The 25,926-nt window shown below is 41.7% G+C and overlaps 1 protein-coding gene across 1 annotated transcript in view; it reads right to left on the bottom strand.

Annotated features, from left to right (window-relative positions):
• The window catches only part of CFAP61 (cilia and flagella associated protein 61), a gene marked incomplete at its 5' end in the record, with an annotated part of 116,424 nt that overhangs the window by 12,096 nt on the left and 78,402 nt on the right, over positions 1-25,926 (bottom strand). Inside the window, 4 exon segments of the mRNA XM_082480634.1 lie at positions 15,750-15,955; positions 19,111-19,202; positions 19,714-20,041; positions 24,331-24,623. Coding sequence (XP_082336760.1) covers positions 15,750-15,955; positions 19,111-19,202; positions 19,714-20,041; positions 24,331-24,623 — 919 coding nt within the window.

The following is a 25,926-nucleotide window of genomic DNA, read 5'->3' as shown; positions in this document are numbered from 1 at the left end:
GTGATTTATTTCTCTTTCCTCAGGCTGTAAAAATTATTTTTCATTATAGAGCGAGATGCTCTGTGTGTAATTCTTGTTAATGTTAACTGGAGTCAGGAGGCGCACCACGTTCATCCCAATAATGACTGAATGGGTGTCAGCAGGCTCACCCAGCAAGTTTTAAGATGGGTGCGTTTGCGTGGCTGCGACCAACGTTCTTGTCTTTGCACTGGCAGCAGCATGCTTGGCACTGCTGTCAGGAGTACGCGTACGCTATCGCTTGATTCAGATGTCTTTAAATGAACATCTGGATAAAGCAACTTAAAAGGCGCTACACAAGTTTAATCATTCTGACATACCTCTTTACAGACAACTAACATGCAGTTTCCTTTTTGCAGAAGATTTTTTTTTTTTCATTAGTGTCAAATGGCAGGATTTCCCCCCCTCCCGCTCTTTGAATGAAACTTCATCTCTCACTAACGCCCTGCACAATTAATAACACTTTGGGCACCCGGCAGAACTTTACTGAGGTTTTTATACTTATTCATCCCATCATAAGCGCTCTTCCCCCCTTCCCACTGTGCCCCTTCATCTGCGTTTCTCTTCGTATGGCAGGCTGGCTGGGGCTGCCTCTCCTAGATTTGCACAGTGTCCAGCACAGTGGGGCTCTCTCCGATAGATGTTTTCACCGGGTAAGTATTTATTGACACTATTACAAATACTGCGTTCTTGCTATGGTAAGTGCTGCCCAGCCTAGGAGTCTCGGGTAGCACGTTACCACGGCTGACACTGCCTATTCATTCGGATATGAAATGTTAGAGAAGACGACCTCAGTCTTAAGTATCTTATTTGAGTAATTATATCCCTATAATGTATGCAGAGAGATACGGAAAAACAGGATATTCCCCAAATATTGAAAAAAACCTTCATAAGAAAACCCCCACCCAACACAAACCTTTAACTCAATGTTGATATTCGATAGCAAAGCAGGGAAAACGGGGGTGTTACACAAGAATACATTAAGATAATTAAAGACTCACTATTTTTACTGATATGCCCTGCTAAAAGCCGTGTTCCACTGGCCAAACATTTTGTTTTCAAGCTGGCATCTTAATTTTAATTCTAACCCTGATACAGGGATTTCATCTCTTGACTGGGACACACCTTCCAACCTTGGTTAAGTTGTTCACCTACCTCACTGAGATGTCGCATTAAATGATGTTTATAAAATGTTTCAGGGAGGCTACTTATTACTGCTACTGTCACCAGCGCGGTCCATAATTGTATTTTTAACTGTTCTTGTTAATATTCACAGATTTGGAGCTCAAAACCTGAAATGTGTCACCCAGTTTGCAATAGTTAATGCAAATAAAATGCCCTCTTTTGGGGGAATGGGGAATGTCTTGTCTGCATTTTCTAGATAGGGTGCCAAGAGGAGCTACCAGTAAACAACATTTACTCCCAGATTCCCTTTACTTCCTTTCACCTGAAGAAATGGAACCACCAAAGGGAATTTAAAGATACACTTCACAGAAACAATTCACTTTCTTTGCTGGCTCTGCGTTTTTATCTATTTTATCTTTTCAATTAGAACCACCTTTCTAAAGGGGCACATGGTGTTTTTGAGAACCCAGATCTACATATGGCTGCTAAAGAGACGTTTAATAATGAAAAAACCCCATTTGGTGAAGCCAAACCAACAAGTTGACTTTCTGAGGCTCATTCTGAATTTTATTACCACTTCAGCAGCAGTCCCTCAGGGCAAGCTGTAGAAGGCTTGAAAGTATAATGCTCTTCAGTATACAAGACGGAGCTGGCATGCTACCAACAGAGGCTCAAAGGCTCCTCAACTATCATGAGAACAGCATCTGCCACATGTGTTTGCACCATTTAGTCTTTCATAACCTGCCAGAGCGATCAGGCTAAATATGTACAAGATGACAATGTTTGCCAGGAGCATAACGGGTTTTCAAACTTGGTCACTTCCTAACGGGGATCCCCTGCTGGCAGACTTTTATATCGACAGAAGCTATCATGGGAAGGCATTTGTAACGAGATGGGATGAAATGGTCTCCTTTTGAAGACAATAAGCGACATCCTTTTTGTTGCTAGGAAGCTGGTCTCGCCTTTCATTGACAAACAATATTTAAAGTCTGTTCTGCCTCATTTGTGATGGGTAGCCTACATTAGATGAAAGGGAAGAAGGAGGAAAATATTTAGTGGTGTCCTGGACAAAAGACATGGAATCTTTCCCTTTTCAAGAGATACAGCATTAAATAAAATGGGCAAAGCTGGCCACTGCTAGCAAGCAAAGATGGAGTACGCATGCACATGGCTTTCTGTCTGAGAGCTATCTGTATTTATTCTCCATTTCATTTGCAACTACACACTGCTTTCAGAGAACAGGGCTTCTGCCGCTGTGGAAGCTCATTCTGAGTCTGCGGTATGTCCTGGCACTCTACAGCAGAGGCAGCGAGGACCTGACACTGACCTCTGGCAGTGTTTCTGCCGTCTAAGTCTGGTCTAACAGCATGAGATGTAGCACAGACAGCAAGATGTTAAAGCCAGAAAATCTTGAAAATCGAATGAAAAACCTTCAGAATAACACACTCGCTTCATACAACAACAAAACAAAAAGCAATTCTTTTTCAAAAATCAATAATTGAAGTTTTTATAAATAATTTTAAATGCCATCACAAGAAAGTAACGGCAGAAAGGTGAGGACCAGATCTGTAGAGTGAGCCGATTTACTCTGGTAGACCTAATCTTGTATCATTTGCAAACTTGGCATAACTGTAATACTCATACAGATCACTTTTATCACACCACTGTGAAGTTTTCCAAACTTCAGCAAGCTGGACTTCCCTTCATGAAAATGAAGCAAAGCAAGGCCCGAATAATTTCCACTTACATTATTAAAGATGGGCTTCTGAGGACCATAGTTGATTTTGTCTTTATGTATTTCATATCAGGTGCTTTTCTTGGAAAATCTCAGCTGAAAAACACTCTCTCTCTCTCAAAAAAAAAAAGTCACTGGTGGAAAGAGAAACTGAAAGCAGTGATATGAATGTATCCAACGTGACAAAAAACCCCAGCAACCAATTTTTAAAAAAGGTCTGATTTTCTCATTCCTCTTAATGTGAAAGTAAATCTCATTATTACAGTCTGAGAAATAGTGGTTTTCTTTTTAGTATGAGGACTGTAATATGTTTTTAATTACTTCCATTCCTTTTCTTGCTGCTTCCATGAGCCTGATGACAGCAGAGATAACCAGCGCCACCGCGGACAGGCCCGTGGGCACACCTTATGCACTGGGAATGCAGACCTGACGGCTCATTAAACTACGTGGAATAATACCTCCCTGCAGGTGAGCTTATCAAATTACCAGAGCGCGTGTACACGCCGACACCGCCGCGCTCTAGCGTAGAATCCAGTTAAGGGAATTTAAACTGCAGCCCGAAGCAGCCGGCACTCGCTGCTGCCTCACCTGCGCTGCCGGTGACTTCTCTGCCGTGAGACCAGGACAAGGTTTTCAAAAGCTTGAAGGGCAGGTGGGCACACGCTCCTGGTGACGGTGCCTTTGCAAAATCCCTCTGCAGAATACTGGCATGTTATTAGCTACAGATTTTGAGGATGCTGCGCCTGTAGGCGTTCTTTTGCTACTCAAAGATTTTATGGAAGCAATAAAAGAAACAAATTCAACTCCTTGCATCCCTGCTATCCCCATTCTTTCACCGACACACATAAACTCGAAGGAAACAACTAAGTTCAGAAACTCAGACAATCTATAAAGTGGTTTGAATCTGTCTGCAACTTTCATTAAATGTCTGTAAATAATCATTAATACAGATCTCTTGAAATCACATCTGTTTCTTCACAAAGCAGTCTACAATTCACTAGAGACTTGCCTTACGTCCCATTAAACTCTGCGACTCTGGTCAGAGTCGTATCTTCCATCACCCAGCACTGTAAGCATACGCAGAGCAGCACACATTTTTTTAGTACACAATATAAGGCAGAGCCACCGATAATCTTCTGTTAATCTCTGTAAGTAGCGTAGAGTCTCCTTTCCTCTCTCTAGCTTCCCACACTTTGTACAACACAGTGAATTTTCAAGCTGGATGTCCATTTTTCTGGGTTTAAATTTCTTTTTTTAAGAAGAAATGCAATGCTTGAAATACAAAATCTCCAGCCTGCATCAGCTACATCTGGAAGATACTCTATCAATTCCCAAATACTCAGACCTCAGAACATTCAAAGTCACTCCTTAGCACATTTCGATTCTTTAAACTTGAATGACTCTGGCGGTTTATGGAAGCTGAGCGTCTCATTGGTGCTTTTGGCACATGCTGGAAAAAGCTACCCAACTGCTGGTGTGCTTTTGCTGCAGTATACCTCATTCCTTGGTTTTGCCACGACCTAGTCAGTAAGAAGAAAGCTGCTGCTATTAACAAACACCGTGAACCAAACCAGAAGGACAAACGCAGATGAAATTGAAGCAGCTGACACGGGCTCGAGTATGATACAGTTATGCCAGGAGTGCCTATGAAGAGCCGGGAATTCCACTTCCCGGGAGTGGGGAGAGGAAAGTACTGCGGTGGGTTGGGATTCAATGCCATTTTAATTGCCAGGTCATTTTGACATTACTTCCCAAACACAGTTTGCAGATTAGCAAAAGTGTTTTCTCCAATGCAAGTGCCCATAAGAAGAAATGTCCCATCTTGCCAGGAAAAGAGAAGATGCGTTGTTTTGGGGACAATATATGGATGTTTTTAAGAGTCTTAATTACAAAGATATTGTGATTCCAGTAAAAGATATAGAGTATTTCCAGATATACCTTGCACAGCTGGACCAGGAATCATAAAATGCAAATTTAAAGACAATATCAATAAAACCACTGAGCATTTCCTGCTAAATATCATCTGACCAATAATTTTGAAAGACAGCTCATTTATGTAGGTAAAAAGCAAGACTCATTTGTGTAAAATCCCATAAAGCACCACCTGAAAGCATTGTTCTTAATCACAAAGAACATAAAATGTTCCCTGGTTTACGATTTCTTAAAATTCACTTACAACTGCTGAACAATCAAGCAAATGTTGAACCAACAGCGTGGCTGTAGCAAGAAGGCTATTTAGCTCCTTGCTCTATAGTTCTACTCACTGAACACCTGTTTGTCCATGCATTTTAGTCACTCCTGTTAAATTCATTAATCTAGGACTCCCTGTTACTGCTCTGACCCAGTAATTAGTGAAATCAATAGTCTTACGGACAATGAACCTGTGATTTACTACTTTGGGCAGATTTACAAAATAATGACAGCGTTCACTAATTTACAGGCTGACATTTCTTTTGTACTTTTTGATAAGTAAATCATAGAAAGGAAGCCTATGCTTTTTTTACCACTTTTGACAGAACTATGACCAAACCCGCCATGTCTTTTCTTTGGAAGAGAACTGGTTTAAAACTTGTAGTTCGCAAACCCCGTTTTTCTGTAGCTGCAATAGCAAAACATAGTGCAGCGCAACTGATCTTGCAGTTCTTGCTCAAGAAAAATGACCGCTGAATCCAGACCTCGTAGAGGACAATACCGATCCCACTGGGCCCAGTCCAAAACCTCACTGGGGCTACTGCAGAGAGCTGCTGACTGCAGGGGGATGTGGGTCATGGTTTCCACTATGTATCGCTTGCCCGCATCTTTACTTTGCAAATGCCGGTTATCCATCACGACTGATAAATCATTTCTGTTTTCTGCATTTTTAATATCCTGGAAATGTTACATTAAAGTGCCGTTACCTGGAGGCACCATCAGAAAGCAGATCTTCGCAAGATGTGCTTCACGTTGAGATACTGCAGTCCTCGAGAGATATTCTCCATTATTTCAGCACTGGTATTTGGTAAAGTTTAGATGCTTTACTGCATAGTAGCAGTTATTGCGTAGTCGATTCTCACTGAACTGCTCTTTAAACTTTCTAAACTCTGTGCTCTTTAAAATTTATACAGAAACATTGCTGTCTGCTCTTTTTATGAGGAAATTATGGCTGACCCTGAAATAAGTTTTACTGCATTTTTTCACATAGCAATATTTCACACGTAATGTATTATGAAAAACAATTAAAAGGAAATTAAATCTGACGCACAAAATCAACAAATACGCTGTGTGCAGTGGAATGATTGCTTTTCCGCAATTACTTGTTTATGAATTCAGAGCTCAATCATTCATAATGGTTTGCATAATTATTAATATGAATCAGCAAGGTTCGACTGCAAATTAATGTGGTAAGATTCAGTCAACTAGCCTTTCCTTACTAATTTGGACATGGGGTTCCTTAGTAACGTGGCTCTTCATTAGCAAGTTAGCTGCTCCTTACAAACTACATTAGTATATAGAAATCTAAAGCCACCTAAAGGGGTCTACCATTTATATTGATTTGCTATGCAAGTACCGCTTTACCAGTGCGCCTTGGGGTTAGCATTTAATTCTGGTAGCAAAAAAGCTGTTAGTGCTTTGATATCCCTTCATGTGTCCCTCTTTCCTTATCCCGTCTATCTCTTCATAAAAAGCACACAATTTTTCTTCTAATTAGGCTGTAAAGTGTACTGAGTAGCATTAGTCCCTCTCAGCCATGCTCACTACCTGCCACGTTTCCTTTCTGTTTTTTTTCATCCCTGCAGAAAATAAGTCTCACCGTCTGTATGATGAACAAAAGCCTAAGGTGGAATCCCTTAAATGTAATCATGGTGTGCTAATGGTATGGGATCCGGCAAATTCCAGACAGCAGTGCATTCTAGTATTTCTCTTAATGAACAATCACTCTTCATTTTTGAAAAAGTCTGGTTTAAAAACAGCTTTTCTATGTAGCTTGCATTTTAGGTTTAAGTAATCACTGATTATCCAGGCTATAAGTAACAAATTTATATCTTTACCTAGTCCTTTTAAAAATAATATGGAAAACAAATGTTCTTCTTTTTCCTTAATTTGTTATATCGTAAGATTTATTAGAGTTGCATCAATAAACAGTCCAGTGTGGTGTTTCTGCTTAAGCTCTCATTAAATGACACTGCTTAATAAAACACTTTTAGCCTAATGTAAATGGTACTATGATGTGTGAATTGAGCTTAAGTAGAAAAGATCTAAATGGTTACTTTAAAATAAGTAAAACTTGTTCATACGGCTCAAAATATTTTTGAGCATTTAGTTTGTACAGCTAATACAAAAAAATGTAATGTGAGCATAAATGAAAGGGTTTGAAGAGGACAGCTAAGGAAACACCCAGTGATATTACTCACTTTTATAGTTTCTGGGTGCAATTTTCCAAAGCACCTTAGGGAAAGGGAGTTTGACTCCCTTTATGTATTTCTGTTGCATGTTTGGCAGCCTTATGTCCTATTGCATATCGGTACCTGTTGCTGTTGAAGCTGTGCCACTTTGTGTAGAGTATCCCTCATTTTTCTCAGGGTGCTTAGCCTCTTGGACGGCAACACCCACCACGGCCAGGCTGCATGCAGGAAAAGGAGCACCAGCCTGTTTTCGTGTCGCCTTGCTAACAGCAGTGAATGCAGATGCTATAACAAACACCTGGGGTGGATCACCACAGATCTATGCGTGTGTAAGTTGCCCGTTTCCTTCATATGTGAGCACTGAATCCGATCTGCTATTCTGGCACTGGGAAAAAAATTCTTTTGTCGCTACACTTCAGCAAAATCCACTGTAATTTTTGTCCCATGCATAGGTATTCCCAGAGTCATGAGCCACCCTCCCAAAGCTTACTTGCCTAAGAGCCTCTGGTTAATGTCTGCCAACGGGGACTTCTGTCTACGGACCTGGCCTCTCATATCATCAGTCCCCAAACTGACCCTTGCAGCTTGGCGGACACATATAAACGCCAGCTCTGGAGAAGCCCAAAGCTTGCAATGGAGAGGAGGCACTCAGAGTGCACCTGCATCTTGCTGCAAATAGATGTGCAACTACGTGATGAACAGTGGCAAGGTCATCCTCCTCATGATGCTACTTGAGACCACTATGCAGGGTAGACAAATTGTGAGTTAGACAAGTCCTTAAAATGCTGGAAACCCGAGTTATTAAAAAGGAAAAAAGTAACAAAGTCTTTTTGAGCTCAGTTTGGATGAGTGTGCCTGTAAGGTTTCTCTGCTAATTGTCACTTAAAATACATGCTGACTTCTCCGACTCCTTCACAGGACTGACCCTGTAACACTTCTCAGCGCTTAGCTAGAAAGCCCTACATATATATCACAGCAAAATCTGAACGTCCAGCCTGTGTGCACCGAGATGGTTCTATGATGCAAACGGAAGCGTAGTAAGTACAGATGAGTAAAACTACATTTCTGGTAAGAACTAAATATAAACACAATATAAACGGAGCACTTAGTACTCAGTGCTATGTGCTATTCAAAACACTTTGATTGCTACACCATGCATTAGTCTATCAGCATGATTTACAAACTATTAAATACCAGAAGTGCTTAACACACAGCATCTTACTAACTTCAGCATTACGCAGAGAGTCAACTTGGTGAATAGGTACAAGAAGAAACTTGAGAAAGGAATGGCTGCGCAACACAACATTTCAGAGGCATAGCGATGTTGCCCCTGACAGGACACTTCATCACTGTCAGCCCAAGTCTGTGCCTTTCCTCCAGTGATGCTGCCTTTGCTGCACTCGCTGTCATGCAACAGCGGTACGCCTTTGCCTTGTCACCAGTATCACTGCCACATTAATGGCTACAGCATCTTCTGTAGGCCGTGACTGAAAACAAGTTCATTAATACAGTATTAAAAAATCCCAAGTAAAAAACCACTCACAGCTAATTTGATAAATAAGCTACTTAAGTATTTTAGAAACTAGCGAGTCAGATCTTTACGCATTATGTTAGTAGATTTGGTTTTCATTAACGCCAAATGAAGCCTACATGAAGTACTTCTATCTCATATTAAAGACATGATGCCAGTGAGCATCCGTTTGGTTGCCAGGTATCAAGAGACCCCTCTAATTATCCATTTTGTACTTAAGATGCAGCAGAGGGAGATTCCACCACTCTGTGGACACGTTCCATAACTTAGCAACTGCCTTACAGTTGCCTTCGTCTTGGGGGAATACAAAAGGGTGTAACTGGCTGGTTCCATTCGTCCTCTGTGAAGCAGTATGAAGCACTGATGGCCAGTAACAAATCTATACGCTTAAAAATAAAAGAAAAAAAAAATATTTTGGAGCTCTCTCCCCACCCCCCTCTTTTATCTGTTGCTACAGCAATGGCAAGAATTTGAAGGCTTTCGAGCACTGGAGATCTCCGAGGGAAGGGAAGGAGTGTGGTACAGGGAACACTTCATATGAAACCTACTGGAATTTGCCTTTTTTTTTTTTTTTCTCTTGAAAAGAAGTATTCCCTGTTGGAAAGAGCCTCACTCTTGGGTGCTCAAATTCCACTTGAGCCTTTTTGAGATGCAGCCTTATGGGAAATTAATAAAAATTTCAGAAACTCCTTCCTGAAGTGGATTCCAAATCTAGGGAGTAATGCTGTTAAACTTCCAGGTGACATAAAAGGTTTGTATACAAAATCCTCAGCTTTAGAATACCGTGTCTTTGGTTCCTATGCTTTTGCCTGACCTGACATCGGACAAGTGCATTGTAAGACCTCTCTGCTCAGAAACGTAATGGCCGAAGGCCCAGATGGAGCGAGTACACTGACCGTGGTGGCATGAGGCAGATGGAAGGGCGACGATCATCACTGATGGCAATGGTGCCTTTTTCTTGTAGCACGATGACAAGTGAGGATGAGACTTTTCTTGGACAGTGAATATTGCCTGTCCAAGGCCCTGACAGTTTGCCCAGTAGACCTTGGCATCCTATAAAACAGTCAAAGGGATGTTGTGCATCCCACTGTGGTGCCGTCAGAAGAGACAGCTGCCTGACTGGATGTGGTCATCTTCTGGCTTAACAGCCTATTTCCTCAGCTGTTGTTTGCATAGGTAGAAACAAAAACATTGGCTCTTAAATTCGTGTTTAGCTAAGTAATGAACTGAACCTGCTCAGATGCTACTCTGAATTAGGCTGGAGTACTTCACGCCTATGAGCATCAGGCTTAAATATGGCTGCAAAAGCTTAACTATACGCAACTATTTTTGAAATAGCCTAATATCTATTGTTATCACATTCATATCTGTATCACTGGGATCACAGACAAGGCAGCTAAGCATTCTGAGGAGCATTGATTTTAACTGTGCAGGGGTAGAGTTGCACTGAGACCTCCTTTAAAAATGTCCATAGTACCTGTTTGCTAAAGGAGGAGAAAGGAGAAGAAACTTTAAAACTCTTTAGTCCCATCAGATACAGTGCTGGCTGGTTTAATTATGAGAGCTAAAAGCATTATTTCCCTGAAAAAAAAATTAAAAAAATTCAAAAAGCATTTGAGGCTTTCAGGGAGCTGTGAAAATACTGTAATATGGAGGAAGAGTATCTAACTCACTAAAAGCTTACGCTCTCAAGGGTGCTAGTGCATTCTGTAGCCAAGTGACTGTGGCAATATAGTCAGATGATTTATGCTGGCTTTTTCGGTTGCTGCTTGCTAGGCTGATAAACGTATGAACTTAAAAGTCTTAAAGGGCAGCAGTCTGAATACACGTAATCGGTACGAGTGCAACTGGGGGCGTCGGACTGTTGGTCTCGCAAATCTAGAGCTGAGGGGCTTCCTTCCCTGGCATGGGACTAGGCTGGGACAGCAGCCGCTGGTGGACCCCCCTGACCTGCACCAGGGGTAGGGCGATGCATGCCAACCACCCTGCTTAGCTTCCTCCACAAAGCACAGTGACTGTAGGGGGAAGGGAGGAGGCGAGAGAAGCGATTTCAATCTTTCAGTTGGTTGTGCGTCAAGTCCTGCAGCTTTTAATCACGTTGAACTCACACCAAAATCAATGGAACAACAAAAGGAAATGTTATTTATCTCATTATTAGCATAAGCTGCAGTTTCATGCGCACAACCGGAAGGGGTTACTTCTTCAAGTTAGCTGAATCTTGAGGGCCTGTTGTTATTGCTAATTTGAAAATGGCACTAGCACATTATGGTCAGGAAATCCGGTATCAGGGGGTTAACTTTTAGCCCTTATACTGAACGCAAATCAGTGAGGAAATTCATTGCTAGGTACAGTCTCTAATTATTTAAAAGATAATTTGCATGCTACACAAAAATAAATTAGCTCCCAGGTGACAGCTGTTCCACTGTGTCCATTCCTGGAACTAGATACCATGGTGGGAAATCTAAATGCAGACCAAAAGATTAGAACATTGTACTTCCTTGCCTTATAGGAAGGCTCTCCCCAAAACAGAGGCATGAAGAAGGGAGGAGGGGAATGAATGTTTCAAACCAGCAAGTTTAGAAGCTTAATTAACAAACCACAACATTTTCCACAGTCTACGTTTTCTTTTCACTAAGGGCACTTCAAATCTTGCTAGAAGATACTGCAAGTGGATGCAAGTGTGATGTGTACTAGTTTAAAAGGATTTTTCTCAAAGTCAAAGAGAGAAATTCAGTCCTAACATCAGGTTTGTATTCACACGGTTATGCGAGATCATTGCAGACCACGTGAACACCACCCAAAAAAGTTTTTCTTTTTAACACACACATAGAAATCAACAAGTGCATTTTCATATTCCTTGCCAAAAGACGACCAGGCACCACTTTTTGTCTACATAAAAACCTCAAGACAATCTTCATCTCACAAGAGATGCTAAAACATGTTTCATTTTAATGCTTTTCTAACAGATAGTCTTCTCACGGCTAGGTTTTAGCACTGTATATTGTACATGTATATGTACATTGTATATAACATTGTATTATGTGGGTGTGTATGTACTGTACATATGATATTATGAGCCTATGTTATATTGCTAGCCTTTTTCCATCGCTTTGCCTCCTTCTGAAAGAAGCTATTTCCTGTGCCAGTTTGCTTTGTGCTAGGACCGTTCGGTGGAGATTACAGGCAGTTTGCTTCCTCCTCTCACTGTCTCATCCTTTTCTCACTAGTCCTTTCACTCTGCCTTGGCTGACTGCAAAGGGCCTTCCTTTACTGCAGTGGGTTGCTCTTCTGTCTCCCACCTTGTAAACTAGTTAGAGAATCCATCCTCCTCATTGTATAGGCATTTGTAAAAGAAATGTCAAATCTGACATGAATCGAAATGTATGCGTGTGCACACGCATGTGTGTGAAACCACCGCAAGAAATAAGCGAGCAAGGATTAAAGAACAGCATAGGTTAATTGCTACAGAGCAACATATGTTATTTCATTCAAATGACCAAATAGCAAGAAGAGAAGGAACGAACCTGTCTAAAGATAAGGTATAAAGAAGATGAAAAACAGGAGTGGAGGCAATAAAATAACCAGATAAGAAAAACCTGGCAACTGTAATTCAGGAATTTTGCCATAGGCTAATGAGAAGTGAGATAAAATAATGAGGCAAAAGATCCCAAACAACATCCACATCTAAAGGCTGTAAAAGACAAGTCCAAAATTAGTTCATCATCACTAATTAAGAAGAGCTCAAGAGATGTGATGAGGACCTGATAAGAGGTGTCCCTCTGTGTGGCACACTAGTGATCCTGGCCAGACCACCTGGACGTGCAGGTCATGGTGCCGACGAGTACATGGATGCAAGAGGACCCTGACCTTACACAACTTCCGATCCTGGTAAGCAAAGACCAGTTAAGATACAAGCAGCCTTGCAGGAGCTGACGACTCCCCCAGTGAGCGTATATGCTGCCGTCAGATAAAGTGGCACCTCTCACTCTTACAATGTTGACCGGCCTGACTCATCCTATTAACAGATCACGACTGGGATCTTCATCTCTCCTGAGATTTTTAAAATCTCTGTGGACGTTTAGAACTTGATCTTACTTTTAATCCGCCGATCAGCTTGTGCACTGTGTGGGGATCCTACCATGATCATGAGAGCAAGGGAGGCTAATACATTCTTAATTTCTCTCACGGAGAAATAAGCTGTCTGTTCAGAAAGTTAATGTCTCACCTCTTCAAAATCTGTGTGCGTAGCTATCAAGAGTGCAGGTAAGTGCAGGTGCACCGAGGTCCTTGGGCTGGGCGACATGTCCAATGTGCAGCAGCAGAGAGAAAGAGAACAAATGCTGGTTTCGTCAAAGTCAGGAAAATACTGCTACCTGTGTTGCAGGCAGAAATCCCAAAGCAAGATGATTTATTCTTCCAGACGTTGATACTGGTGTAAAACTTGCTAACAACTGACACTGTAACCACATCTGGGCAAACAACAAAGGTGTAAGTGTCTGGCAGCATTTGTGGTTCATAGAAAAGATTAGGTCACAGCTGCGTTTGCATATTGTAACACCATGAAAAAGACTGATGATACCTTGCCACAACCTGAATATTGAGTTTCTTCCAGTGCTCAAAATGTATTAGCTGATCAGCATCAGCTGTGACAAGGAAAGAAAATTACCTGTCGTCTTAGCCCATCTCTCATACAATTGTGTCATCCTCCTTCAGTTTCTACTTAACACCTATTGACAATATACCGTTCATGTGAACTTCACATTTGCTGTGTGCCACTCCTCTCTTGTAAGACAAAACCAACATTTTCTATAAATCAAAATCAATCCCTGTAGCAGCAATAATTCACAAGTTTCACACTCCTGTCAGCAGAAGCATACAAAAGTATGAAATTTGTAAAGAAGCATTTTTGTCCAAGAAACTTTTCAACTTCACAGATGAAGTTTGGGTTGATCCTGTCTTTCAGTACAAGATAAGAAGAAAAAAAAAAAACGAGGAGTTAGACGCTGTAATATTTAGAATGAGGAGAGAATGCAGGAAGAGGACTGCAAAACACATCAGAAGAATTTTGAGAGCTGCACATCCAGTCCTGATGAAGCCCTGAGTCCTTTTCAGGGGAGTTCACCCTTTGAGACAGCAGCTGATACCACTATTCTCAAAATACAGCATACAAACCAATCTTTTGTCATTAACTGAAGGGCCTGGCTGGATCCCCCCCTCCTCCCTGATTTCAGCAGACGTTCTCATTTCTCCATCCTTAGCAGCATACAATGCCTTATCCATATTCTGGTGAAGCTTTTTGACGCTAAACCAGCAGAAGTGCAAAAGCTAGAGAAAGAGGCACAGGAATTCAGAGGCTCTTAAGTCCCTGTCTCAAGATATCAGGTGCTTCATTCACACAGAATTTTGGACCAGTAGATTGCTATTATCACACAAAGTTTATTTTGGACCACAGCATATCCTTTACAACAAACTTTTGCAAACTGTTACCTAAATAACAGTGTTTAATCTGAAAATTTTACTACCATTTATGCTTTTCTTCGTATCGGTTATAAATATAATACGATCAGACCCGGAGACTTTTAAGGCACCACTATCAGCTTTGTATCATGATAAAAATTTGCCATTTGTTCCTGTGCTTGGCTTTCTGTCTCCAAAGCAGCTTATGTAATGCAGCACTTCTCTATCTGTGACGGTTTAGATTCCCAAGCCACCACTTGTGAGGGATTTTTTAAAGTGAGAATCAAATTAAGATTTATCAGCAATTTCTTCTTTACCTCTTGCTTCAATCACATGCTCAAAGAATTTACCCCATCAATGAAACTGGGGGTCTGGGAAAATGCTGGGGGTCTTTTTTGTTTTGGGTTGGGTTTTTTGTGTGTGTGTGTTTATCTTGGTTTGGGGGTTTCGTTTGTTTGGGGTTTTTTTTTGTTTGGTTGGTTTTTGTTAAATCAAGCTTGACCTCCAAAGCACTTGTTTTCACTGAGGCATAAGGAATAATACAAGTTTGGGTTTTTAGGCCAGGTAATTTAAGATACAAAACTCTGTAGAAGTAGCAGAAGATTAAAGATATGGTAGGTCACATTTTTTTTCAGATACTCCTCTCTCAACTTTGTTAATTAAGGTTGCATTTCCAAAAGCAATGAAAAATTCTCTCAGAGGAGACAGCGCATAAATCTTGGCTAGAAATAGCCAGGTGCTTTAGCCTCTCCCACCACTTGAGAGAACCTCAGTCCTTGCCTTGGACCAGCTTGTCCCCAGGACTGCCCTGCGCTTGCTCTCGGCTACAGCAGGCTGGGGGACACCTCAGAAAATCTGCAAGGTCTCTTTCACTGCTGCAAAGGGCTGCGGCGGGTGCAAAGCCCTACAAGTTGGATGGGGAGCCTCCACTAAATATGCAGAGTCCTGGCACAGCCTCCAGCTATAAAATTAAGTTAAAATAACTCCCTTAACACAGAGAACACAGTCTATTGGGTTTGTTTTATCACCAGATAAGCAGGCAAGTTGTTGAGCGTGCCTATCATCATGAGTGATTTTAAATCTCCCTAGAAACCTTTGGCTTAAAAATTTGATTCAAAGTGACAAAGATACTGACTTTTAAAAGTGACTTCTGGATATGAATCTTGAGGAAAACAGGATTGTTCAGGTTCAGCTTAATGTGTTAAACCTACTGAATATTCTAAGCAAAAGTTATACAGATACTGAAATGCTCTTTCAGATGAAAGATGGTTAAGTAAACCACTGCTCTTCTCCAAAAAAATCTCAGACACAGAGCTCTTTCCAGGAAGCTCTTCAGGGCTTGCATTACCACTGATAATTTTGCCAAACAACGGAAAATATTTTTTTAAAAAAAATCTATCTTTTGTTCTAAGGGAAAGCAGCCCGAAGATAAAGCGTTATAAAATAAAACTAAAATTCTGCCAGAATGTAGATTTTATGCACAATGCTGAGTTGGTCTTACCTGTAAAGATCTGTAATCTGCCCTTCGTTCCAACGATAATAAAGATCATTAAGAAGGCGCTCATGCTGTCCATACAAGCAAATGTAGTTGGAGACAGGAAAGGGTTCCTTTGAAAAGCAGGTGATGCTATCTACCATACTATATTTGTTGATATGCATCCTGAAATAATTCCCATGTCTTGCCTCTCCAGTTATAATCTCCATCCCCTGGAACAGAAAATATAAGGAAACCTGTAGAGATGGAACGAACACCTGACTTGGCACACATACAGGATCAGCTAGGGTTTCCTAGCTGATTTTTTTTTTTTTTTTTTTTTTTTTTCAGAAATGGTAAAAGGGTTGCAGACTTTAAATCAATACCCATTCCTGTATTATCAAGAATACCCATGCCTGTTGTTTATACAAGGCGCTTGGCTATGGTTTGGACACAAAGATTTTCCATGTGATTTAGATCTTGATTAACAACACACACAAAACTGTGTGTGCAGCATGGGCTTTGCTTGCCCAGTCCCGAGAGCCATTTGAGACACCTAAGGGTATCTGGGCCATCCGAACTGGGCTGGCAGTTATGACACAGGATCCACGGGAGACTTGCGGCTTCCTGGAACAACAGCTGGAGGTCAGGAGGGATGCCCTGGGGCATCCCAAACAACACTAGATGCCTCTGTTTAGACAACTGAATTGAAATCTATTCATCCTACTTTATTATACAGAGTCCATATTATTGCATACGTACGGCATATCATAATTTACTATAGGACACCATCCTGGTGAATGAAGAACACACCGGTATACTTTTACTCTCTCCCCACATTTATAACTATACATATATATTTGTATGTATCTATATACAAACAGTATATCTGCAGGGTCCAAATTTATGGAACATCGTAGAAGCTATAAGATTGTAGGCAGAGGGTTGGTGCTACCACGTGAATCGGTTACAAGAGAACTTTGATGTTACAACTCTAAGTTTTATCATGTCTCGATTAAGCATTTTTGGCTTTGTGTAGAACTTATTGGATGTTGGAACAGCCTTCCAACAAGGAAAGAAATACCAAGGAGGACCTTGTTCAGTTCTAAAACAAACTTCTAAATTTTATAAGTGGCGCTATGTACTAGATGATGGCCTGCAACTGCAGGAGGCTGGGCTTGATCTCTTAGGATGTTTCCTTCAGGCTATGTTCTAGGCTTTTAAATGATGAATTATCATTGCCCTAAAAAAAAAAAAAAATATGCATATACTCACATTACATATATACGCTTAAGTGTGTGTCTGTTTATACACATATATATATATATGTTTTAGAATTGCTGTCAGTGACTCCCCTTACTAATTTAAACAGGGGCTGCCAAGTGTTAACACCAACTCTACTATTGATAAAAGAATAATAGTGTTGGATGTTGATGCTCAGACTGCAGCATTTAGTTTCAGCTAGTCATATCAATTACTTAATACAAGACAAAAATATAAAAATTTGTTCCAAACCTCACATTGCAGTGGGACGATCAAATAGCTCGAAGCTATTTTTTAAAGCTGTATTCATGTTTGAGCTTTATATATTTCTAAAACCTGTTGCTAGGCTACAGTAACCTTTGTTTCTTCCGCATCTCTCAGATAATACATTTCACTAGCTTCTCCTACTTCTTTCTTAAGAAATTCTTTTAGGATTTACATGAAGTTTCTGGAGTGGCTTTAAAGATGTTCCCTTTTCAGACGGCAGGTAATCAAAGCTGCAGCAAAAGAATTCTAATCATGTTCTAGCAATTTGGAGTGACAAAACCGCTTTTTCTCTCTCTGATAGACCTTTCGGCTTCCCAGTACATGCTGCTTTGGACAGCTCATCCTGCATCTGCAAAGCTGGAAAACAAGGTGATCCATGCATTGATTCCTCCCCCCGAAGCATGGATTCCTTTAAAAAAAATAATAATTCCTTTCTATAGACCATTGCTGTCTGAGTTTTAAAATCAGCCCTGAAGTAGTCTTTTAAAAGCCATTCTTCACAACGGCTACAAGAATGGGCTTGATGCAGAAATCCCTGAGGAAAAAGGTATAATCTGTAGGAAACAGGAGCTTGCCTAGGTGGATGATCCTCTCGGGCTTTAAAATACATGAATCTAGGCCTTTTCTTGTTTCACGAGTCACGTGCTCCAGGAAGAGAAGCATCTCCACGTTAGTACCATGGGACAACCTCCTATGTAGCCCAACTGTGTGAAGTACTTCCCTCTTTCCTGTTCAAAGAGAACTTTCACGATTGCAGCACTAGCTATTTGCTAGCAGCGAAGTACAGAGCATCCCTTCCAGAATAATATTCTTTTCCTGCTAGTCTAGAAATCTAAAAGTCAACTGAATTTCACTGATAGACTGCGAAGTTTTATCATCTGTACGCATTTATAGCGCCTCATTCCAGGGAGGAAAGAGGTTAAGCGCTAAGGCTGAGAGCATATTTTAGTGAAATCCAGCTAATACTATCCTATGCCCTCTTTTTAGAAATCATGCCATCTTTTGAGAAGGCCAAATATCAGAAAGTATGGAAAAGAACATCTAAGAGGTTCAGTTAGTTATGTAATTCATACTTGTTCACCAGCTGTACCCGATTTATATGATGCACCCAGGCTTAGCTGACTGGATTTGTTCTTATGCAAATGTGATGGCAAATACCACCACTACCTTGATGTGCTGTGTATTAAAGGTGTGCTAGGAACTTCAAGAGCAACGTATTCCATGCGACTGAGAAAATGACTTGTCTCTCTCTACAGTATCAAGCAAAAAGAAAGCCATTCTGAAAAAGAGTACTGAGGAAAAGCCAACGCGATAACCTCCCAGCCTGTGCTGAGACAAATGGCTCAGGAACCAGGCACAGAAATGAGCCACCAACTCTGGAAAAAAGGGGTCAAGGAGTTGAGATGTAGCGCCCCATTAGGGAGCTATTTGAACCCAAAGTGCTACAAATAGTAAGACTTCAGGGCATTAGGGCTTGACAAGTATCTCCTGCCTTCAAGGACCAACCCCCCCTCTGCTTTAGGTTGATTTTATGGCCACGGAATTAAGAACTGCAGCAAAGAAGTTAATCAGATAATCTTATCTATATGTATTCCACATTTAAAATATGACAGTGAATTTACACTAAAATAAATATTTTCAGATAATCACAGATTTATTTTTATGTGGCTTGTTCCATTTCAAAGTTTACTGGTAAGTCCCAGCTCCAGAAGGTCTCTAAATACATACTTAAACCCATGCTTAGTCAAGATTTTTTTTAAAAATGTATGGTACTTATGTATGTGTCTGTGCTATCCTAAATAAGAACATCTTTCCAAAATGTGGACAAAACAAAGAAAAGTTAAATAATGTAACTTACATGATCACACAGCGCAAGTTCTAAGTCCAAGCGGATGGGGACTTCCGGTTTGGAAATATGCAAGTAATTATAACCTCCAGGAAGAACACCTCCTGCCATGAATGAAAATATGAGCTTTATTAAATCATAAACAAAGAAGAAAATAAAAAATTTGCTTGCCCTCCTTCTCCCATAATCTTTTTTGTTTCTTTGTTTACTAAATGGCTCTAAAAAGAAAACAAGGAACTTATTTTGTTTTGGTGAACTTCATATGATAAACTTCTTTTTGGTACTCTTACACATATTGCTGCAGTAGCCACACACTGAAAAGTTCTGATTGTAGTTTTATTGATCTTGAACTTGGAATAAAGACACTGAGTTTCAGTGGAAACTATCCATATTTACTGCAACATAAATGAAAGCACAGCCTGGCCTGTTATTAGCAAAAAAGCTACAGCATAAGCTTTTGTTGCAACTCACCTCTCTCCACTGACTATATAACGAGCTTTGAGGACTTTACTGCCATTAGATGGCATCTTAGGTGAGATGGACCTACCCTTATTATGTAACAGCAAAAATGCTAAAGAGGGTATGAAAGTATGACAGAAATCAATTTTGATGTACCTTTAATTTTACAGCCTTTGTACATGGGGATGAGTCTTTCTGTGCCTTCTGGTGGCTTCGAAAAAGGCTTAGAGGTTGGATCAAAGAGAGCCAGCATAGATGCAGCAAGCTCAGAACCAATCTCTCTTGAATTGAAGTTGCTGTGTGTCCATTCACCTACATAATATCTCCTGGAGTACTTTGTTAAAGGACCTGCAGCCCTGATACTGACATCATTAGTACGGAATTCGGTATCGATCACAAGTCTTCCATCAAAAACAAGGCAAGCATCATTAATTGCCTTAAAGGCTTCATAATCCACTGTCCTGTAGGCAAAGCTAAAAAATGCCTAAAAAGAGATGAAAATAAGTGTAGGTTATTATACAATAGTTACTGGTTAATTTTGTAAATCAAAACCTACACTTCATTCTAAATGTTATTTTTTTAAGAAAACAAGAACATGAAATAAAGTATGATTTTATATACACAGATAAATCCTTCTGATCGAGTATTTACAGCTAGTAAAATTAAAACAAAGACAGTAGAGTGGAGAGTTACTACACCAGACTCATCTACTTCTGGTTATTACATGAGCTTTATTTTAAAAACTATTATAATATTAACTATGTCAAACAGCCTGAGTGGATGTGCCCATTTTCTGCATTAGTATGAGCATATAAAATAGACTTGAACTCTTTAGGAAGTTGGTTTTCTTCTTTAAAATGCTCAAGCCAAACTGAAAAGCTAAGTAATGGAAAGGTACAATTTGCTTTGCATTTTAGCAGGATAACTGTATATTACAGATATTTCTCCAACTGTTGTGCCTAACTGCTTACCAAACTATGTTACTATGGCGACCAGCACAGGGACATTCAATGAAACGGAGAGACAGGAAATTCAAATTGTGCAGAGGAAATGTCATCCTCATTCAAACTACAGCAGGAGAAGGAAGCCAGGGGAAGCTGTGGAGGCCAACACGTTTGCGAGAGGTATAAAAGGACTGAATATTTACAGGAAAAGGAAAGCATTCAGATTTATTATACTCGATAGTGAGGCAGATTTTGGAAAGCATATCCAAACTTTGTCAGGACTGAAACACATCTCTAGCTATTCCAGACCCGGATACTACTTGCTTTAACAGGCAGACTAATCTGCACCTTCTTAGTGCTTGGGACTACTGTGCCTGCAGCAACTGGGGCTGACCACTCTCAGAGACAGGGCACAGGTCTAAATCCATCTACATCACTATGTTTCGGTTTGTGGGACTGAAAAAGATGCGACTTCCATTCTTTGAAAACACTGCCTTGACTGTCTTACTCCTCCTTACAGAACCGGCCCCGAGGTAGCGATTTATCTTGAGATCAGCATCTACTGAAGCCATGAGCTCATCTTCCCCACAGGAAGATTTCAAGGGCATTGAAAGAAAATCACCCTAAATCCTTAAATTCCTCCTCTAAGTCTCAAAGAAAAAAAAACTAGTGATAATTCCCTTCTTTTGTCTTCTTGTGGCACCTGCATAGTCCCTCTCCTGGGACATGAGGAAGCAGATCAGACCTCATCTCCCCAAAACAGGAGCTGAGGCAGCACCACCGCGACAAGCACTACAAAGCAGGCAGTGCTGGAAGCGGCCACCGATTCGTCCTATGCATTAGGCATCGGTGTGGAACAGATGTGCACACAGCACGTCATGCAAAATGTGCTGGATGCCTGAAGAGCCGCTTTGAAATCCAGCGCAGCGCGAGAGTGAGGACTGCAGGGTCCCGCCACAGCCCTCGCCTTTTGTCTGCACCCTCCGCACAGACTCCACGCATTGATTAGCGCAGAGGAGCTTTTGAATCGATTTAGAACCACGCACATCTGACATTTCTCTCGATACGTGTTTTATTTGGTTTTCTACATTGCCTAAAAGTGACTTTAAAGACGAAAAAGCCCATCTGAAGCACGGAACAAAAAATGCGCTCGCTAAGGACAAAAGCGCCTATTCAGATGAAGCTAAGAGAGGTGCCAGGGAAGGTGAAACTCCCATCAACTGGAGGTGTCCCAGTTCTGAAACATGAGAAATGAGGAGCAGGTAAGTGAGGCTGGGTCAATCCAGCTTGGAATGGGGGGCACAGGCACAAAACAGTCCCTGCCCTGGGCCCTCACCTCCGTCAGAGCACCACAGATGGCAGAAGCGGGAGAAGCTACAACTATGAGCAGTCTCTTTGAACTTGCCTCTTACAAAGCAGAAACTGGAAGCTGGCAGAAAACAGGTCCCAAGAATAAAGCAAACCAAGAGCACACACTGGACATTGAGGGTTAAAAGTAATAAGAATGACAAGGTTGAGAGATGTTTTAAACAAGATCATGGTCTGGAAAGGGTACAGCTGAAGACGGACCGTCTCATCGCTACAATATAGTTTGTGAAGCTCCAGAGCCTTTATAAAGAGCTTTCTCCTTCATCAGTGCCCTCAGCTTTTAAAATGATTAGACAACAAGCTGGATGTTGCTGCCCACCATCAAGAAATATTACCGTACAGGCTGAGGAAAGGGTGAAAAGTTATCAGAAGAGCATGCGTTATCTCGCAGCCTTCATCTTGAACAGCTCGAGACATAACTGTATCAGGGCAAAGTAACATCAGTAATATGTCCTTCCCTTAGTGTCAGCCTCAGGGAGGACGCGGTTGTGACCTGGGTAAAGGTATTACCCAATTACACCACCAAAGAGCTTTCCTGTGGACTAAGGGCAAGCATCAGATGCTCGCGACCGGCTGGATGAGCCAGCTGGAAGAAGAGGCACGGGAAGCAAAGGGAGCTGGAAATTTTAGCAACACTGGTACAGCAGAGATGCAGCAGCAGAGGAGCCAGAGCCTCTGGGCTTGTTTGTATATAAAACAAGTAACGACCTATGCGCAGTTAAGGGAATTCTAACCATCTAGTACACCCAAAATCAGGGAAGCTCTGCCCACGAGGGCAAGGGGACCACACAGCCCCACGTCCTGCCGGCTGACAGGCAGGACAGTGTCAGCAGAGGGGAGGGGAGGGGACGGCTGCAACCTCCAGGCTGGGAGCCATCTGTCAGCCCGGGAGGGGAGGGAGGGAGGGAGGCTGCCGCTTTAGGAAAAGAGATTTTCTCCCGTTGTTTTTATCCTTCAGGACTCAACAAATTAAGCCCCTAAGAACTGCCAATCAACAGTTGATATTGGCTCAAATCCCAAAAGGCCCAGAGCTGCTGCAGCGCCGATTCCTGCACAGCCTGCTCCCTTGTGAACCCAGCTGCCTTCCTGGCGAAGGCTGCTCTCCGGAGCCCTGGCCTCCTCTGAGCCTGTCCTGCCAGGCGGCTAAAAGCAGATACAGGAGCCATGCAAGACAGCCGAACCGGTTTTGGAGAATATAAAGCTCCTGACCTCACAAATAATTGCGCATCTCTCATCTTAGAGGCTGGGTAAGAGAGACCTCGAGAGGGAAGAACCATGGCTGGAGGAAGGATGGGCAGGGAGCACAAAAGGGCAAGAGAAACAAACCGTGAGGAAAGGGGGGTCTCGAAGGAATGGCACGGGCCACACAGGCAAGGTGGTGGGGAAAAAGAGGGGGAGTTGATGGGGAGGTGGTGAACAGATATTAAGTTGCAAGAACAAGAACCACATTGAGATCTCTGTGGAAGAAGGATAAAACCAGAGGGATTTCAGGGAAAGAGGAGAGAAACTGAAGAGCCGCACATGAGGAGAACGTGGGAAGAACATCACTACTGATATGGGGACCAAAGTCAGGAGACTGCTAGCAGATGAAAGTGCTATACAAGGTCTTCACCTCCATCAGGAAGGGCTTAACTATCCCTACATAAAAAAGAAAAGGGTTAGGAAAACCCAATGACTTAAGAGTTTCCAGTGCAGGGGAGGTGGCAGGGACCACTGACTCCTGGGGAGGCACATGGCTCTTCCCTTCTGGAATTACACCAGACTTGCTGCACAAAGAAGCGTGCCCGCAGCAGGGTGTGTTGAGGGGGCCATACGGCTTCCTACAGATACGGGTGTTGAAGTGACTCTACTAGAAGTGCTCACTCGTATGGATTAGCCCAAGAAAGAAAAACAGAACTATTCCGCCCATTAGGAAAGGCTAAAACCTCTCCCGACTCTCACAGTGGGGCCATACCTGTCACTGTGCGTATCATTTACTTACATACTGATACTATAGACAAACAAAAATGCAGTCGTTAACACAGGGGGAGAAAAATCTATTTCAAAGTATATTTTAATTAAGTTACATAGTAGGCCTCTCTAGCCTAACATTATTGGCTTCTACTGTGACTTAAATCTTAATCAAATGCACATAACTATAGACAGGAGTTACTGTATGCATTTAAATAATAAAAGGATTTCTAGAATTATTTAGAAAATTAATTAAGAGTATTTGTCACTCAGCAGTGAACAACTATTTGTGAGTCAGGTGACTTAAATACATTTTAATCCAAATCACTCAGGGCATTAACAATAGTTTTATTTGGATTTTTAAAAAAATCAATCCTTTAGACTAACAAGTGAACGTTCCATCTTCTAGAGACAATGAGAAAACACATAAACCAATGAGGGACTATCTGAATTTGATGGTCTTTGTTTTAAAAAACAGACTGAAAGAAACACAATGAAAGCATATACTTACTGAACACTGCAATTTAAACGGTTTTCTACTGGTAGTGAAAGCAGCACATGTGATAAGGTCTGGGTCGTCGCCTTCGTTCCACTGTGCCAGGATACTGTCATAATAAACAGACACGCCAGCCTTTGACAGTGCCTCCTGAACAGCACTTTCGATTTCGTTGTTGTTAAGGCAAGTAACATTTGAGCTGAGTGGAGGCTGTACGAGATGTATGCGAGAACCATCAATTCCGAGAGATAAGAGGGTTTCTACCGTGGTGTAAATGTCAATTGTATTCCCATAGACAATGACGTTCCCTAAGGGGAAAAAAGGGGGGGAAAAATTTCTAAGACGTACAATGAAAACCTTATTAGTATAACTCAGATGATAATAACACGAAATTGCTCTCTTTGACCCTCTTATTTCTCTGATGCTATGAAGCAAACAATGTTACCTAGCAACAGTAGCTAAGACAATTTGGTGAAGAATCTGTACAAAACATCCCACAAAGTAGGCAAGTACTTAACATAGAAGTATGACATTCATTCTGACCCCATAATTTGAAATTATTTTGATTGAAAATCCTCTAAGGGGAAAAAAAAAAAAACAACTCAACCAACAGGTTTTTATTTTGTTCTCTCCCTCCTCAATTTTGCTCATTCAAAGGACTTATTGGGGGGAGGAGGACAGGAGCAAATTAAGTACATCATGCAGAAGAAAACCACAAACTACAGAAAGACAAAGTTATAGAAAACAAGCCATTGTGCAGTACGGGAGGTCACCAGTGCTGCCGCTTCCTTCCGCAAAAGCCTAATCTCCAGACAATGGAGACACCCCTGCAGACGTACCCCTGTGCCTGCTGCTTCCTATCTGCCGGCTTCTCTCCCCGAATTGCCCCGCTGAGGGGCACAGGCAGCCGGGGCACTGATGAGGAGGGCTGGCAGCTCTGCACTGCTCATTGAAGACAGCTGCCTCCCTCCAGTGCACATCAGAGAATGCCCAAAACCTAAATGCCTCAAGTACGTGCTTCAAACCAGCCAGCCTCCGTCCTTGCACACTGCCCAGAAATCAGCAAGCTTGAGGCAGACATTTCTGATCAGCTGGTATGAAAACAGGATTTGGGATATCGCCGATCCTTTTGCAGTGCTTTGTCACTAGAGCAACACCCACTATTTAAACCAGCTCCATCTTTCCACCCACTGGGTGAAGGGAGCTCTGATTCAAACCCCCATCTCCCACCTTCCAGGAGAGTGCTCGTAACTACAAAGCTGCAGGCTACGTGGTGGGATCTTGCAAATTCTTACTGAAGTGTCGCCACTGCAAACCGCATAGTTAAAGCTGAGAGCAAATACATGAGGGGTGGGAGGGCAAAGGTTCTGCGTGAGCATAATGTGACTCTCCAGCCTAATGGCTAAAGCCCTCCCAGCAACGAGGGAGGCAGAGCTGGGATGCATCAGAGAATCCGTGTGCTTTATCTAAGGATGCTTTAATATAAGACACGTAAATATTCCTCTGAGCAGGGACTGAAATGTGGTCATCCCCTCACTGTTCCCTCTCCCCTTGCTTGGAATAGGGATCATCTTTCTGCTCCATGATCCACTAAGCCTTCAAGTTATCCAT

This window comes from Vanellus vanellus, assembly GCF_965231255.1.
Source record: "Vanellus vanellus genome assembly, chromosome: 3".
Lineage (NCBI taxonomy): Eukaryota > Metazoa > Chordata > Aves > Charadriiformes > Charadriidae > Vanellus > Vanellus vanellus.
The sequence above is the reverse complement of the archived record's forward strand: the minus strand, read 5'-3'. Positions and strand labels throughout refer to the sequence as shown.